At 41.5% G+C, this 17,998-nt stretch overlaps 1 protein-coding gene across 1 annotated transcript in view; it reads left to right on the top strand.

The window, feature by feature from the left end:
- The window catches only part of LOC140737818 (DEP domain-containing protein 1B-like), a 55,375-nt gene that overhangs the window by 8,873 nt on the left and 28,504 nt on the right, over positions 1 to 17,998 (top strand). The window contains exons 2-4 of the mRNA XM_073064490.1: positions 2,047 to 2,312; positions 4,353 to 4,479; positions 11,544 to 11,671. Of these exons, the coding sequence (XP_072920591.1) occupies positions 2,047 to 2,312; positions 4,353 to 4,479; positions 11,544 to 11,671 (521 nt within the window). The remainder of the gene's footprint in view (positions 1 to 2,046; positions 2,313 to 4,352; positions 4,480 to 11,543; positions 11,672 to 17,998) is intronic.

Here is a 17,998-nt window from a genome sequence, read left to right as displayed (position 1 = left end):
CATTAAACTGCATTTGCCATGCATCTGTCCACTCACCCAACCTGTCCAAGTCACCGTGCATTCTCCTAACATCCTCCTCATATTTCACCCTGCTGCCCAGCTTTGTGTCATCTGGTTGCTGTGAGGCCAATTAAGGTGGATAAATTCCCGGTGCCTAGCAAGGTGCCCCGCAGACTTTGTGGGAGGCTATTGCAAAAGTTGCAGGGGCCCTGGCAGAGTTATTTAAAATGGCCTTAACCTTGAGTGAGGTACTGGAGGGCAGCAAAGGTTTTCCTGCTGTTCAAGAAAGGTCAAAGTGAGTCTGACATCACTCGTGGGTAAATTATTGGAAGGTATTCTAAGGGGTATAGAAGTATTTAGATAGGCAAGACATGATTAGGGATAGTCCGCATAGTTTTGTGTGTAGTATGTTACGTCCAGCTAATTTATCGAGTTTTTCAAGGAGGCTTGGAGGCTGGTCTAGGAAAGTTTTGTTGCTTGATATTCAGGATGAAGTAGCCAATTGTATCCAACCTTGGCTAGAGGGAGAAACCCGAGAGTGGTAGTAGAGGGTTGTGTCTGATGGAAAGTTTGTGATGAGTGGTGATCTATAGGGATCGGAGCAGTTTCTGTTGTAGTTCATCATCTATTATATATTAATGACATGGATGACAGCATGGTGAATTGACTCAGCAAATTTGCAGATAACACCAAGATTGTGGGCCCAGAGGACAGCAAGGAGAGCTATCAAAATTTGCAGTGAGATTTTGACCAGCTGGAAAAATGGGATCAATAGTGGCATATGGACTTTCATGCAGACAAGTGTGAAGTGTTGCACTTTGGGAGGACAAACCAAGGGTCGACTTGCACAGTAAATGGTAGGACTCTGAGTTGTGCCATAAAACAAAAGTCCTCGGAAAAGAGATCAATAAATGACTGGAAAAAGCTACTCTGCTTTTTCCACAAAGATGGGTGAGACTGGAACTAGAAGTCATAGGTTAAGGGTGAAAAGTGAAATACTTGGGAGGAGGTTGAAGGGAACTTGTTTATTCAGAGGGTGGTACAATTGTAGAATAAGCTGCTGTGGAAGTGGTGTATGTGGGTTTGATTGCTTAACTTAAGAGAGGTTAGAGTAAGTACATGAATGTGAAGTCTATGGTTCAGGTGTGGGTCAATAGGACTAGGCAAAATAGCAGCTCCATATGGACTAGATGCACGGAAGGTCCTGCTACTGTCTGATTGTATGAAGATGCAAGGCTGTGACAATGGGCAAAACATTTGGGAGGTATAGTGCTAAGAGTTTTGGGGATGCTTGGCAATCATGACGTTACCTATTGTAACTTGATGTCTTTGTCTTTACCTTGCCCTACAATCAGGCAAATGTGAAACCTTGACTGCAGTCAATTAATGGAAAATAATGTCTTCCAGATTGACCATTGGCAAGAATTTCTCTCCACTTCCACTCCAGATCACTGTATACAAAGACTTCACCAAAGCTAGAAGATGCAGCTTTCAGTTGTTTATTGGTCTAGAAAGTAAAGCTACATATCAACCAGATTTGTTAATGGCTGTTTTGTGTCGACCACATACATAGCAACGCATACAAAATGCTGGAGGAACTCAGCAGGTCTGGCAGCATCTATGGAAAAGAGTAAATTGTTGATATTTCAGGCTGAGACCCTTCATCGGGTCCTGATGAATCTTGCCACATTTACTGAAATGTGTTTGCATATTGAAATTTAGTCCTATCTCTGAATCTTGAACCAAGTGAAATTTACCGTAAGTTTTGGGTCAGTGTCCAATTTGCTGGTTGAAGGTACTGAAAAAGATGAAGTTAAGATTTGGATCATTCATTATTTAATTGAATGGGCTAGAAAGGTTTGCAAGGCTCCTGTTAAAGTTTATTAAAACTTTTAATTTTTAATCTGCACTCTCTAGATGAAGAAACCTGCAGAAAAAGAATATGGGCAAGATGAAATGTACAGTGCATAAGCTAACCTCAACTCTTAAAGATTAATAGATGACTACAAAATTAAAAGTAAATGTTGCCTTGGTATTTTTTTTCAGTGGAATGAAATTATTGAGCTTTTTCGAGCTGGAATGCCTCTGAAGAAGCATCGTCTTCACTTCCGTACTTATGATCGCTGTTTCACTGCTGCACAAGGAATTGATTGGTTACATGAATTACTTAGAAGTAATCACAATTTTGGACCTGAAGTTACTCGTTACCAGACTGTACAGTTGCTCAAAAAGTTCCTAAAAAATCATGTTATTGAAGATGTAAAAGGAAGGTGGGGAAAAGAAGATCTTGAAGATAATAATCGATTGTACAGGTATGACAACATTGAAAAAGTTGTTTTGTGCCAGTGATTTCACTGTTAATTTTTTGAAAAATCCCTTTTCTTTTTGACCTCGTCTTGCAGGAAGGAGCCCAATGCATTTAGATTGATTGTTTAAAAACTTGGATCCTGCATCTCTACCAACCACCTACTTGCTTACACTAGGAGTAATTTACAATAGCCAATTAGTCTACCAACCTGTACATTTTTTTAGCATGTTGGAAGAAACTGGAGCACCAGGGAGAATGGGCAAACTAAGACCAGAATCAAACCATATAGCTGCTAGATCTAGCTGCTATCGATGCCACCATTTCCTTCAATCCTCTTAAGCCAACTGTCCCTTTTGCTTCCTGTGGCTATTTACTGGGTTTAAGATTTTCCCAATTAATTTGTCTTTGTATCTTGCAAGGTAAAACATGGCTTGACTATCAGTTTGGCTGCTGATTATTTTTATCTGTTCAGTGCATCAAATAGATGCACCTCTCCTCATGGTCAATCGTGAAAGCCTTATTTTCTGAGTTCAAGAGAAAGCTGTCAAGAAATTGGTTTGTATTTTCAGTCTAAATTGTAACTAAACATTGACATTTTGAATGGATGTATTATGAAATTTCAACTGCTTTTGATACTACTTGCAGCATGACTGCTGTTAGTGGACTGAAGGTATTTTGCAAACTTTAAACCTGTCAGCTCTGCAGTATATTCAGATAGTCCACCGGTGGACAAAAGTAACATCTAGGAAATTGCTGCCTTCCTTCTTTCCGATACTCTTGGGTTGCATACTATAGTGTGTAGCAATAAATACAAGAGGTTTAGATGCTGGAAATCCAGAGCAACACGCACACAATGCTGGAGGAGCTCAACAGGTCAGACAGCACATACAGCTGGAATAAACAATCAACGCTTTGGGCTGAGACCCTTCATCCTGAAAAGGAAGGGGGAAGAAGTCAGGGTAGAAGGGTGAGGGGAGGGGAAGGAGTACAAACTGGTAGGTGATAGGTGAAACCAGGAAAAGGGCAAAGTAGGTGGACGGGAGACAGGTGATTGAAGTAACAGACTGGGATGTGATAGGTGGTAGAGTCAAATGGGTGAAGATGGAATCTGACGGGAGCACAGTGTACTATGGGAGAAAGTGAAGGAGGAAGGAAACCAGAGGGATGGGTGGGTGAGAGCATGAGAAAGGGAAAGAGAGGAGGCATTGAATGGAAGGAGAGGCAAGAAATTACCAGAAATTATTGTTCATTTTACCATGTTGGGGCTAACCAGACAGAATATGAAGCTGAAAGTGGCCTCATCATGACCAATATGTCAAAATGGGAATGTGTGATGTAATAAGTGCTTCAAGTTACTTTGGCATGTCTGGAAATGCCACTGTGTCCAGTTTGTTTGTTTTTGGATTAAACTTCATTTCCAGAAATATACTATTGAAAGTTTATTTCATTATCATGTATGTGTTTTGTTTCTGCAGAATGGGTAGTGTACAATTATTGTATATTGTATAGTGCATTGGTCCCAAGTATAGTCCATTCCTAAGTGAACTAGCATAATTTTGTTTTTATTTTTGGCTTGGGACCAATACAAAACATTTGGATTGTAAAATTTAATGTTCCAGGCCTACTCTGAAAGCCGAGCTAAATCCCACCAGGGTATATGTATTCCTCATGGCATGCTTGGGGTTGCTTTTGGATGCAAACTACATTTGAACTAAACAAAGTGATTTTATGGAAGAAAATCATTTTATTCAAAGTTTACATTTGTAATATAACAAGTCTTTAGGTATATTTAAATCAGAGGTTGATCGATTCTTGATTAATAAGGGCATCAAAGGTTATGGGGAGAAAATCAAGAGAATGGGGTTGAGAGAGAAAATAAGTCATCTGTGATTAAAAGGCAGTACAGTGTTGATGGGCCAAATGGTCTAATTTGTTCCTGTCTATAACTTTTTGGCAAGTGATTCAAATTTTTAAAAGCACACTGCTATAGAATATACAATTATTAATTGTGGTATCAATAACATAATTGCATTATATTTTGCAGATTTCCTCATTCGTCTCCTTTGAAGCCATATCCAAAAAAATCACGTTATTTAAATTCCAAATTTTCTAATTGGAGTGACTATGATGTTCCAAACCCAGGTCCAGTCTTAGTAAGGCCTATAATTCTGGTAAGAACTTTATAAGTTTATTATATTTCCAACTTAGACTGCAGTAGAAGTTGCATATTAGCCATAAATTACTAAAAGTTGAAAATTCTTCATTGTAGCTACTTTGTGTAAATCTTGTTTCCAGTTGTATTGAAAGTAGCGATGAAATGCAGACTTTAAGCAATGCGTTTCATATGGTGGAGTTTTTTTTTTGTTGATGAAGCAAACACAATGATCTCCCCGTGTTTGGAGGATATGTAACGTTAAAGTATATTTGTAGGTGTTGGCCATTATTCCCAACCTTTTAGAATCAAATAACAATTTATTCACATTCAATGAAACACCAGTCCACCACCCTTGTCTTTTCCGTAAGTGCTTGTAAAATTGTGGACTGTTTTTATATGCAAGGGATTGGATCTTTCCAGGAGCTAATTTGTTGAGTATATTTTAATTTGTAATGACACCGAACATATAAAAAAAAACCTGTTGAAGCTTCCTGGGAATTGTTAGCACCCTCCCTTGTTTCTCCCCTAGGGGACTTGCACGCCACTGGCTGAGAACTACTTTTCTAGAATAGGGTAATTGGTAACTGGTTGACCCTTGTCACCTGTACTCAGTTATAGTGAACAGATTTTGTTTGCATGCCATTCAAACAGATCATTCCATACATAAGTAATTGAGGTGGTAAAAGAGAAACTGCTGTGCAGGTTGACAAAAGTGCAAGGGACGTGATGAGGTCCATTGAGATATCAAGAGTTCATCCTTATCTTACAAGAAGTCTGTTTCAGTGTCTTCTCAAAACAAGATAGAAGCTATCTTTGAACTTGATGGTGCGTGTTTTCAATCTTTTCCATCTTCTGTCCAATGGGAGTGGGGGAGAAGAGAGAATGTATGTATTTGCAGGGATACTTGATTATGTTGGCTGATTTCAAGGCAGCAGAAAATGTAGATATTCATTGGAAGGGAGGCTGGTTTTCATGATGGTCTGGCTGACATTTGCAATTTTCTGCAATTTCTTTAAATTTTGGGCAGAGCAGTTACCATATGAGGCAAGAGGTAGGAAATTATAGGCCAGTTAACCTGACTGGCAAGATGTTGGAGCCCATTATTAAGGATGAGGTTTTGGAGTATTTGGATGCACACGATAAAATAGGCCAAAGTCAGTATGGTTCCCTTAAGGGAAAAAGCTTGCTTGACAAATCTGTTGGAAAGTTTTGAGGAAATAAAAGACAGGTGCCACACATAAGGCTACTATACAAGATAAGAGCCCGTAGTATTATAGGAAAGATGTTAACATGGAGGGAAGGTTGACTGACAGAAGGCAAAGGGTATGAATAAAGAGGGTCTTTTCTGGTTGACTGCCAGTGATTATGGTGTCCTGCAGGGGTCAGCTACTTTTTATATTATACATTAGAGATCTATATGACAGAATTGATGGCTTTGGAGCCAAGTTTACAGATGATACAAAGATAGATTGAAGGGCAAGTAGTGTAGAGGAAACATGGAGCCCTCAGAAGGACTTGGGCAGATTAGGAGAACGGACGAAGAAATGGCAGATGAAATACAGTGTAGTTAAGAGTATGGTCATGCACTTTGGTAGAAGAAATAAAGGTGTAGGTTATTTTTTAAATGGAGAGCAAATTCAGAAATCAGAGTACAAAGGCATTTGGGAGTCCTAATGCAGGATTTCCTAAAAATTAACTTTCAGGTTGAGTTGGTAATAAGGAAGGCAAATACAGTGTTAGCATTCATCTTGAGAAGACTGAAATATAAAAGCAATGATGTAATGCTAAGGCTTTATGAGGCATTGGTCAGACCACATTTAGAGTACTATGAGTGGTTTTGGACCCCATATCCAAGAAATGATGTGTTGACATTGGAGAGGGTCCAGTGTAGGATTTTGAAAATGATCATAAAATGAAAGGGTTAACTTGTGAGGAGTGTTTGGTTCTGGGCCTGTGCTCACTCACTAGAGCTTAGAAAAATGAGGTTGGATTTCTTAATGAATCCTATTGAATATTTAAAAATCGAGAAAGTGGATGTGGAGAGGATGTTTCCAATAACGGAATATCTCGGACCAGAGAACACAGCTTCAGCATAGAACGTTGTTCCTTTAGAATAGAAATGGGGAGAAATCACTCTCCCTAGAGGGTGGTGAATCTGTGGAATTCATTGCCACAGATGGCTGTGGAGACGAAATCATTGGGCATATTTAAAGCAGGGGTTGATAGGTTCCTGATTAGTAAGGGTATCAGCAGTTACGTGTCAGGGGAATGGTGTTGAGAGGGAGAATAGATCAGCTAGGATTGAACGGCAGAGCAGACTCTGGTCTAATTCTGCTTCTGTGTCATTGATTAAAGAGTCTGTACATTTGCCTATTTACAAGTAGCTCAACAGAGTCCGGTAAGATGGTTGCACAGTTAGTCACAGTGGCCTCTCTGGGTCCAACAAATAATGCAAATATTTGTCTCATGTTTTTCTTGTGATCACAAGAGCCTGTTGGACATGGGTAATATAAAATATTGCAAGTCTTTTAATCTCTCCCTCTCAAAGTGCAGAGTGCCCTCCTGCTTCAAAACATCCACCATTTTCCTGTACCTAAAAAGACCAAAGTAACATGTCTAAACGATTGACGTCCTATCACACTCACTTCAATAATAAGCAAATGCTTTGAGAGGCAGGTCAAGGGCCACCTCTGCAGCATGCTACCACCTACAATGGACCCCGTACAATGCGCCTACCGACCCAACTGATCGACAGATGACTCTTAAACTCTGTCCTTAATACATCTGGAGAAGGAGGATACTTTTGTGAGAAAGCTGTTCTTGGACTGCAGTTCAGCATTCAACACTATAATTCCCTCCAGGCTTGACAAGCTCAGAGACCTCAGCCTTCACCCTGCCTTGTGTAGCTGGATCCTGGGCCCCCTATCAGATCGCCAGCAGGTAGTAAGAGGGGGCTCCCTCACCTCTGACACTCAGCACAGGTGCCCTTCAGGGCTGTATCCTAAGCCCCCTCCTTTACTCTCTACATACCCATGACTGTGTCACCACCCACAGCTCCAATCTGCTGATTAAATTTGCTGAGAATACTACATTGATTGGCCTCATCTAACATAATAACGAGGCAGTCACCCAGTGATGCCAATAAAACAACCTCTCTTTCAATGTTGCATAAACAAAGGAACTGGTTGTGGACTACAGGAAAATGGAGACAGGCTAACCCCTATTGACATCAATGGATCTGGGGCTGAGAGGGTGAACAGCTTTAAGTTCCTCAGCATAAACATCACCGAGGATCTCACGTGGTCTGTACGTACTGGCTCTGTGGTGGAAAAAAAACCACAACAGTGCCTCTTTCACCTCAGACAGTTGAAGAAGTTTGGTATAAGTCCCCAGATCCCGAGGACTTTCTACAGGGACACAATTGAGAGCATCCTGGCTGGCTGGATCACTGCCTGGTATGGGAACTGTACCTCCCTCAATCACAGGACTCTGCAAAGAGTAATGTGGACAGCCCAGCGCATCTGTAGTTGCGAACTTACCACTATTCGTGACATTTACAGAGACCGGTGCGTAAAAGGGCCCGAAGGGATCATTGGGGACCCGAGTCACCCCAACCACAAACTGTTCCAGCTGCTACCATCAGGGAATGGTACCGCAGCATAAAATCCAGGCCCAACAGGCTCTGGGGCAGTTTCTTCCACCAAGCTATCAGACTGGTGCAATTGTATTTCTATTATTAACTGTCCTGTTTTAGATACTATTTATTACAAATTAATACAAACCCCATTTCCAGAAAAGTTGGGATATTTTCCAAAATGAAATAAAAACAAAAATCTGTGATATGTTAATTCACATGAACCCTTATTTAACTGACAAAAGTACAAAGAAAAGATTTTCAATAGTTTTACTGACCAACTTAATTGTATTTTGTAAATATACACAAATTTAGAATTTGATGGCTGCAACACACTCAACAAAAGTTGGGACAGAGTTAAAATAAGATTGAAAAGTGCACAGAATATTCAAGTAACACTGGTTTGGAAGACTCGGTATCATGACTGGGTATAAAAGTAGCGTCCATCAAAGGCTCAGTCTTTGCAAGCAAGGATGGGTCGTGGCTCACCCCTTTGTGCCAAAATTAGTGAGAGAATTGTTAGTCAGTTCAAAAGGAACATTTCCCAATGCAAGATTGCAGAGAATTTAGGTGTTTCAACATACATAATATTGTGAAAAGATTCAGTGAATTCAGAGACATCTCTGCGTAAAGGGTAAGGTCGGAAACCACTGTTGAATGCGCGTGATCTTTGAGCCCTCAGGCGGCACTGCCTAAGAAACCGTCATGCTACTGTGACAATTATAGCCACCTGGGCTCGGGAGTACTTCAGAAAACCATTGTCACTTAACACAGTCCGTAGCTGCATCCAGAAATGCAACTTAAAACTGTATTACGCAAGGAGGAAGCCATACATCAACTCTCTGCAGAAATGCTGGCGAGTTCTCTGGGCCCGAGCTCATCTCAGATGGAACGAAATACTGTGGAACCGTGTGCTGTGGTCAGATGACTCTACATTTCAGCTAGTTTTCGGAAAAAACTGGCATCGAGTTCTCCGTGCCAAAGATGAAAACGACCATCCTGATTGTTATCAGCGAAAGGTGATGGTATGGGGGTGCATCAGTGCCCACGGCATGGGTGAGTTGCATGTATGTGAAGGTACCATTGACTCTGAGGCGTATATTAGGATTTTAGAGAGACATATGTTGCCATCAAGGCGACGTCTCTTCCCGGGACGTCCATGCTTATTTCTGCAGGACAATGCCAGACCACATTCTGCACAGGCTACAACAGCGTGACTTTGTAGACACAGAGTGCGTGTGCTTGATTGGCCTGCTGCCAGTCCAGATCTATCTCCTATTGAAAATGTATGGTGCATCATGAATAGGAGAATCAGACAACGGAGACCACGGACTGTTGAGCAGCTGAAGTCTTATATCAAGCAAGAATGGACAAAATTTCCAATTGCAAATCTACTACAATTAGTATCCTCAGTTCCAAAATGATTAAAAAGCGTTATTGAAAGGAAAGGTGATGTAACACAATAGATAGATAGATAGATACTTTATTCATCCCCATGGGGAAATTCAACTTTTTTCCAATGTCCCATACACTTGTTGTAGCAAAACTAATTACATACAATACTTAACTCAGTAAAAAAAATATGATATGCATCTAAATCACCATCTCAAAAAGCATTAATAATAGCTTTAAAAAGTTCTTAAGTCCTGGCGGTAGAATTGTAAAGCCTAATGGCATTGGGGAGTATTGACCTCTTCATCCTGTCTGAGGAGCATTGCATCGATAGTAACCTGTCGCTGAAACTGCTTCTCTGTCTCTGGATGGTGCTATGTAGAGGATGTTCAGAGTTATCCATAATTGACCGTAGCCTACTCAGCGCCCTTCGCTCAGCTACCGATGTTAAACTCTCCAGTACTTTGCCCACGACAGAGCCCGCCTTCCTTACCAGCTTATTAAGACGTGAGGCGTCCCTCTTCTTAATGCTTCCTCCCCAACTCGCCACCACAAAGAAGAGGGCGCTCTCCAGAACTGACCTATAGAACATCTTCAGCATCTCACTACAGACATTGAATGACGCCAACCTTCTTAGGAAGTACATTCGACTCTGTGCCTTCCTGCACAAGGCATCTATGTTGGCAGTCCAGTCTAGCTTCTCGTCTAACTGTACTCCCAGATACTTGTAGGTCTTAACCTGCTCCACACATTCTCCATTAATGATCACTGGCTCCATATGAGGCCTAGATCTCCTAAAGTCCACCACCATCTCCTTGGTCTTGGTGATATTGAGACGCAGGTAGTTTGAGTTGCACCATATCACAAAGTCCTGTATCAGTTTCCTATACTCCTCCTCCTGTCCATTCCTGACACACCCCACTATGGCCGTGTCATCAGCGAACTTCTGCACATGGCAGGACTCTGAGTTATATTGGAAGTCTGATGTGTACAGGGTGAACAGGACCGGAGAGAGTACGGTTCCCTGCGGCGCCCCTGTGCTGCTGACCACCGTGTCAGACCTACAGTCTCCCAACCGCACATACTGAGGTCTATCTGTCAAGTAGTCCACTATCCAATCCACCATGGTAAATGGTAAAGCATGGTAAAGCACAATGGTAAACATGCCTCTGTCCCAACTTTTGTTGAGTGTGTTGCAGCCATCAAATTCTAAATTTGTGTATATTTACAAAATACAATTAAGTTGGTCAGTAAAACTATTGAAAATCTTTTCTTTGTACTTTTGTCAGTTAAATAAAGGTTCACCTGAATTAACATATCACAGATTTTTGTTTTTATTGCATATTGGAAAATATCCCAACTTTTCTGGAAATGGGGTTTGTATAAATTGCACATATAGACAGAGACGTAAGAAAGATTTTTACTCGTGTATGTGAAGGATGTAAGAAATAAAGTCAATTCAATTCAACTTAAGTCCGGTTCATTGGAGAAACCAAGCTCTCATGCCGTGGCATTGCCTGTAGCAGCTGCTCAGGAGAGGACGTGATGGAGGCATTGTGGGAGAGAACAGAGGCACATCTGGAGTGCTGGAACTATAATCCATACTGGGTTGGCGGCTGGCCCCTCGCGCTGGTTATACTCTCCGTGGTTCTCCGCTAGAAGACGAGTTGGATTGCCTGTGGCTGACTCAGTGCGAGACAGGCTGATTTGCCTTTGCTGAACCAGCGCAAGATGAGGAAGGAACTGCTGCGTACTCGTTCTTGCAGAAACATGGCTCCAGGACAACATCCCATGCACCATCAATCTTCAGACCCTGCCACTGATGGTCTTGTGCTGAGATTATTTTTCTGATTATGTGTTATTGTATCTATATGTGCTGAGTGTGACTGTATGTACTGAGTTTTTCACTTGGTCCCAAAGGAATGCTGTATTAATTAACTGCATACATGTGTATGATTGAATGACAATTGAATTTGAACTAGAGTTTGAAATTAAATCTTCAAGTTTAATGTTTTGATTGTTCATCACCACTCTCGTCGTTAAATCTATTGTAGAATTCTGAACTGTGGCACAAGCGCCATAGTATTGCAATAGGGGAAGTAGCAGAATGCAGAATTGTACGTCGGGAAGAGGTGTCCCAGGCGACTGTGGAAGGAATCTGGAAATCAATGACACTCGCACAGTACGTATATTTTTTGCTTCCCCTGTCTGGTTCGTTCTCCAGCATCCCTTGCACCCACCCTGCAATTTCAAGAGGCCCTATTCTCTCCCTAGCCACCCTTTTTATATAGTTATGGAACATTTTAGGATTTTCCATTACCTGCCTGATCCATCTCATGCCCTCTCTTTGTCCATCTGATTCCCCTCAAGTGTATTCTTACTATTTTTAGTTAAAGGGATTCACTTATCACTGACATGCTAAACCCAGTGTATGCCTCCTTTTACATGACCAGAGCCTTAATCCCTCTGTTTGCCAAGGTCTCCAAGCTTGCCAGCTTTACCCTTCACCCTGAAAGGAACATGCTGCTCCTGGACACTTGCTATTACAATCCTCGAACAAAATCAAAGTAAATTTATTATCTAAATGCAGTATGTATATGTTACCATTACTACCTTGTGATTCCTTTTCTTACCAGCATTTACAGGACAGTTAGGAAATATAATAAAATTTATGAAAAACTATGCATAAAGACTGACGACCAATGTGCAAAATATGACAAATTTGGAAACATAACTATTAATAAATATAAATAATACTGAGAACATGAGTCATTATGTCCTTGAAATTGAGTCTATAGATATGGAATCAGTTCAGAATTGTGTTGAGTGTACTTAACCAAGCTAGTTTAGGGGCCTTATGGTTGTAGGGTGATAACAGTTCCTGATTTGATGGTGTGGGACCTAAGGCTCCTGTACTTCCTTCCTGAAGGTAGGAGCAAGAGAGCATGGCTTATATGGTGGATGTCCTTTAACGTGGATACTGCTTTCTTGTGGTAGTGCTCCATGTGAATGTGCTCAATGGTGGAGAGGGATTTTCCTGTGGTGTACTGGGTTGTATCCACCACTTTCTGCAGTCTGTTCCATTCCTGGGCATTGCTGTTTCATAGAAACATAGAAAATAGGTGCAGGAGTAGACCCTTCGGCCCTTCGAACCTGCACCACCATTCAGTATGATCATGGCTGATCATCCAACTCAGAACCCTGTACCTGCTTTCTCTCCATACCCCCTGATCCCTTTATCCACAAGGGCCATATCTAACGTCCTCTTAAATATAGCCAATGAACCGGCCTCAACTGTTTCCTGTGGCAGAGAATTCCACAGACCCACCACCCTCTGTGTGAAGAAGTTTTTCCTCATCTCGGTCCTAAAAGGCTTCCCCTTTATCCTTAAACTGTGACCCCTCGTTGTGGACTTCCCCAACATCGGAAGCAATCTTCCTGCATCTAGCCTGTCCAATCCCTTTAGAATTTTATACGTTTCAATAAGATTCCCCCCTCAATCTTCTAAATTCCAGTGAGTATAAGCCTAGTCGATCCAGTCTTTCTTCATATGAAAGTTCTGCCATCCCAGGAATCAATCTGGTGAACCTTCTTTGTACTCCCTCTATGGCAAGAATGTCTTTCCTCAGGTTAGGGGACCAAAACTGCACATAATACTCTAGGTGCGGTCTCACCAAGGCCTTGTACAACTGCAGTAGAACCTCCCTGCTCCTGTACTCAAATCCTTTTGCTATGAATGCCAACATACCATTTGCCTTTTTCACCGCCTGCTGTACCTGCATGCCCACCTTCAATGACTGGTGTACAATGACACCCAGGTCTTGTTGTATCTCCCCTTTTCCTAATCGGCCACCATTCAGATAATAATCTGTTTTCCTGTTCTTGCAACCAAAGTTGATAACCTCACATTTATCCACATTAAATTGCATACCAGGCTCTGATGCAATCAGTTGGGATACTCTCCACTGCGTATCCATAAATTTGTCAAAATTTTTTGATTTGGCATATCACCTATGCAAACTTCAAATTAAGTAGAGGTGATGATGTGTCTTTGTGATGGCACTTGCATGCTGGATGGAGGACAGATCCTCTCATATAATGCTGAGGAATTTAAAGTTACAGACCCTCTCCACCTCTGATCCCCTAATAAAGAATGGCTCATGAACCTTTGGCTTCTTCCTCCTATAGATGATAATCAGTTCATTGGTTTTGCTGATGTTGTGTTGTGGCACCATTCAATCAGATTCTTTTTCTCCCTCCAAATGCCAACTCGTCACCACCTTTAGTTTGGCCAGTAGCAGTGGTATATCAGCAAACATAAATCAGGCATTGGAGCTCTACTTCAAAGTTTAAAGTAGATTTTATTATCATAAGTTAGTCATCACCGGCTTCTGTTGTCTCTGCCAAAATTATTCTAATGATAAAACCATCCTTTGTATAGCAGGTTTGAGGGCCACAAAGTTAAAGGATTGGCGGGATCATTGATGCAATCAAGTTTGTCACATTCTAGATTCTTTATCTTCAGTGAAGGCTACCAAGCTCATGGTCTTTTTGTAGGCAAAACCCTCTTTTTATTTTGTTTCTCCTATGCCTTTATCCAAGAGGAATGTTATGGAGTTAGATACACTATACAACTTTATCTCACAAAAATCTGTCAATGCAAGTAAAGTAATTTACTAAAAGTTTGAAGTAAATTTATTATGAAAGTACATATGTCACCATATACAACCCTGAGATTCATTTTCTTGTGGGCATACTCAATGAATCTGTAGAATGATAACCATAACAGAATCAATAACAGACAGTCCAAGTTGGGTGTTCAATCAGAGTGCAGAAGACAACAAACTGCAACTACAAAAAGAAGAAAAAGTAATAACTAAATAAGCAATAAATATTGAGAACATGAGATTTAAGTCCTTGAAAATGAGTCCCTTGGTTGTGGGAACATTTCAATGATGGAGCAGGTGAAGTTGTCCCCTTTGGTTCAAGACCTGATGGTTGAGGGGTAGTACAGTAACTGTTACTAAACCTGGTGGTGTGAATCCTAAGGTTTCCTGTACCTTCGTCCTGATAGCAACAGTGAAAAGAGAGCATGTCTTGGGAAGTAAACATGTAGAGTAGGTCAAGCACATAGCCTTGTGCAACTGTGCTGATGGTGATTGTGGAGGAGATGCTGTGGCCATTCTGTACTAACTGGTTAGAAAAATCAAGGATCTGGTGCCACAGGGAAGTATCAAGGTCCAGGTCTTAGAACTTAGTTTTGAGGTGCTGGTGGTGTTGAATGCTGAGCTGTAGTCAGTGAAAACCATCAGTATGTAAGCATATTCAGTGTCCAAATGTTCTTGGGTTGAGTAGAGCCAATGAAATGACATCTGCTATTGACCTGTTGTGACAGTAGGCAAACTGGAGTGGATCTAGGTCATTCCTCAGGCAGGAATTGATTTGCTTCATGGCCAACCTCTCAGACTACTTCACAAGTGGATGTAAGTGCTACTAGACTGGCAATGAGGCAGGTTACTATGTCCTTCTTGGGCACCAGTATAATTGAAGCCTGCATGAGGCAGGTGGGTACCTCAAATTGCCAAAGGGAGTCATGGACATTGCCTGTAAAAGTCCAGCACAGGCGTTCAACACTCCTTCTGGGCCAGATGCTTCTGTGGGTAAACCCTCCTGAAGGATGCCCTCACGTTAGCTTCAGAGATCGAAGTCACAGGGTCATTAGGATTTCTAGCGACCATGGTCTGTTGGACAAAGAGAGCATAAAAGGCATAGTAGAATTATGCTCACTAGAGCCAAAGAACTCCCTGACTTCCACTTCAGTTACTTGTGCTTCTTTCCCGAAGAGAAGGACACTTTTGGACCTTCCTGAGCAGGGTCCTCTATATATTGTTTCAGGAAGCTTTCCTGGACATATTTCATACATTGCACCCCATGTAGTTACGACACTTTGGTGGCCCAATCAATTCAGGGGAATTAATTTCTCTCACTAATACATAGAAAACCTACAGCACAATACAGGCCCTTCAGCTCACAAAGTTGTGCCAAACATGTCTCTACCTTAGAATTTACTAGGCTTTACCCATAGCCTTCTATTTTTCTAAGCTCCACGTACCTATCCAAAAGTCTCTTAAAAGACCCTATTGTATCCGCCTCCACCACCGTTGCTGGCACACCATTCCACACACTCACCACTCTCTGCGTTTATATAAAAAAAAAACTTACCCCTGACTTCTCCTCTGTACCTATTCCCCAGCACCTTAAACCTGGCAATACTTGTGAGCTGCCCCAGTACAATCCTCACTGATTTGAATTGACACAAACAGCGCATTTCACGTGACAGATCAAGCTAATCCATATCTTTAGCTAATCTTTATAAAGCTAATTTTTACTTTCCCTCCTAGCACTAGCATATTTCCTTGCAAGGATATTGATCCCTCTCTGGTTTAAGTGCAACCCATCCCTCTTGCACAGGTCACCTCTACCCCAGAAAGGATCCCGGTGATCCACGTACATGAATCCTTGCCCCATCCACCAGTTCTTCAGCCACACACTGGTTTTGTCTATCTTTCTCCTCCTGGGCTCACTAGCATGTGGTATCAGGAGTAGTCAGAAATCATTACCTTTGAGGACATGCGTTTTAATCTGTTGCTTAACTTCCAACACTCATTCTGCAGAAATTTGTCCCTTGTTCTGCCAGTATGTACAATAACATCTGGTTGTTCACCCTCCCCCTCATACTTTTTGCAGCAACTCGGATATATCCTTGAATCTGGAAGCAATACACCATCCAGGTGTCTCTTCTGCAGCTACAGAATCTCCTGTCTGACCCTTACTGTCAAATCACCAATCATTATCACACTATCTGACTGCACCCATCTGCTCTGAACCTTGAAACCACGGGGGAACCTTCCATTGACTGCCGACTCCTCTTTCTTTTCCTGGTTATAACCCCTTTGCTTGTAGCCTGTACTTTAGGTGTGATTACCTCAGTACAAATTCTCACTTGTGAACTTCCTCAACTTCCGGATGATCTTGAATACATCCAGTTTCTTGACCTGTTCTGTCAGAAGCTTCAGCTGGCTACACTTCTCACAGATGAAGTCATCAGCAAGACCTGAGGTTCCCCGCCTTCTCACAACTCGGAGGAGTATTCCATTGCCCTAACTATGATCATGCCTACATTGAATCAAATACCAATACTGAACAACAAAAATGAAATCAGGAAGGGTAAGATGAGGGAGCACACACTCTCATCCTCATTAAGGGCTCAGAGGTGGAAAGAATGAGCAGTGTCAAGCTCCTGGATGTCAACATCTCTGAGGATCTATCCTGGGCCCAACACACTGATGCATTGCAGCTGCAAGGAAGGCAAGACAGGGCTGTATTTCAAGAGGAGTTTGAGGAGATTTGGTATGTTGCCAGACAGTCGCGAATTTCTGCAGATGTAACATGGAGAACATTCCAACCGGCTGCATCACCGTCTGGTTTGAGGTGGGGGGGGGGGTGGAAATGGAGGCTACTGCACAGGAACAAAACAAGCTGCAGAAAGTTGTAAACACAGTCAGTTCCATCATGGACACTAGCCTCTTAACTTATAAAAAGAATATATGTACTTTAATTTACAGTTTTTATTATGTATTGCAATGTACTGCTGGTGCGTAACAACAAATTTCACGACATATGCCTGTGATATTTATTCTGATTCTGAAATCCTACCAGTGCGCCTTCACCAATGTCTCTCAAGCTGAGGGCTCAGCTTCTCACTTTCACTATCTCTGTTGTATAAGGAAACTTCACTAAACTTTGCCTTCCTTTTATTGGATAAATTGCCCTCCAATTAGCTAATCAATGATACTTGTTTTTCAAAGTTCCTGTTTTCATCTCTAAGCAAGTGGATTATTTGCTCACTCTCTTGACACACCGAAGTCTTTTTAGCCACAACCTCCCCCACCCCTTTACCTGCTCACTCTCATAATGGCCACTCCCAAAATAGCAACTTTTTGTAAAATTGGCAGAGCAAGTTAAGATGCATTACTGCCACCTGCTGAACTGGAGTATAGAGAACAGAGAGGAAGCATACCCACTTAATTCCTCCCCCCCAAAAAAAAACCTCAAATAATATCAAAAAGTCTAAAGTATGGAACTGCATTTAAACAATATATTGTATGCTGCACTGTTTCTTGACAAGTGCATTCCCTACAACGCCAGTGTCATGCATATAAATTCTGAACAAGGAATTATTCAACCTGGTATATCCAATATATAAACTTGTAAGCATAACTCCTTTCCTCCTTTTATACCCACCTCCCAGTTGAGTTCCCACCTTCCTCTGAATTTTGTATAAATACCATCCTTTCTCTTCCTTATCCCATCTTTGTTTCCACAGTGATTGAATATACTTTTTCATTATGGCTTCCACCTCCCCTTTATGCAAAAGCACCACTGTATTTACATCAAAGGCAACACGAGTGAATCTGCAGATGCTGGAAATAAATAAAAACACAAAATA

Source organism: Hemitrygon akajei, chromosome 13, assembly GCF_048418815.1.
Source record: "Hemitrygon akajei chromosome 13, sHemAka1.3, whole genome shotgun sequence".
Taxonomy (NCBI): Eukaryota; Metazoa; Chordata; class Chondrichthyes; order Myliobatiformes; family Dasyatidae; genus Hemitrygon; species Hemitrygon akajei.
Note: the sequence above shows the minus strand (reverse complement) of the source record. Positions and strands in the feature narration are given on the sequence as shown.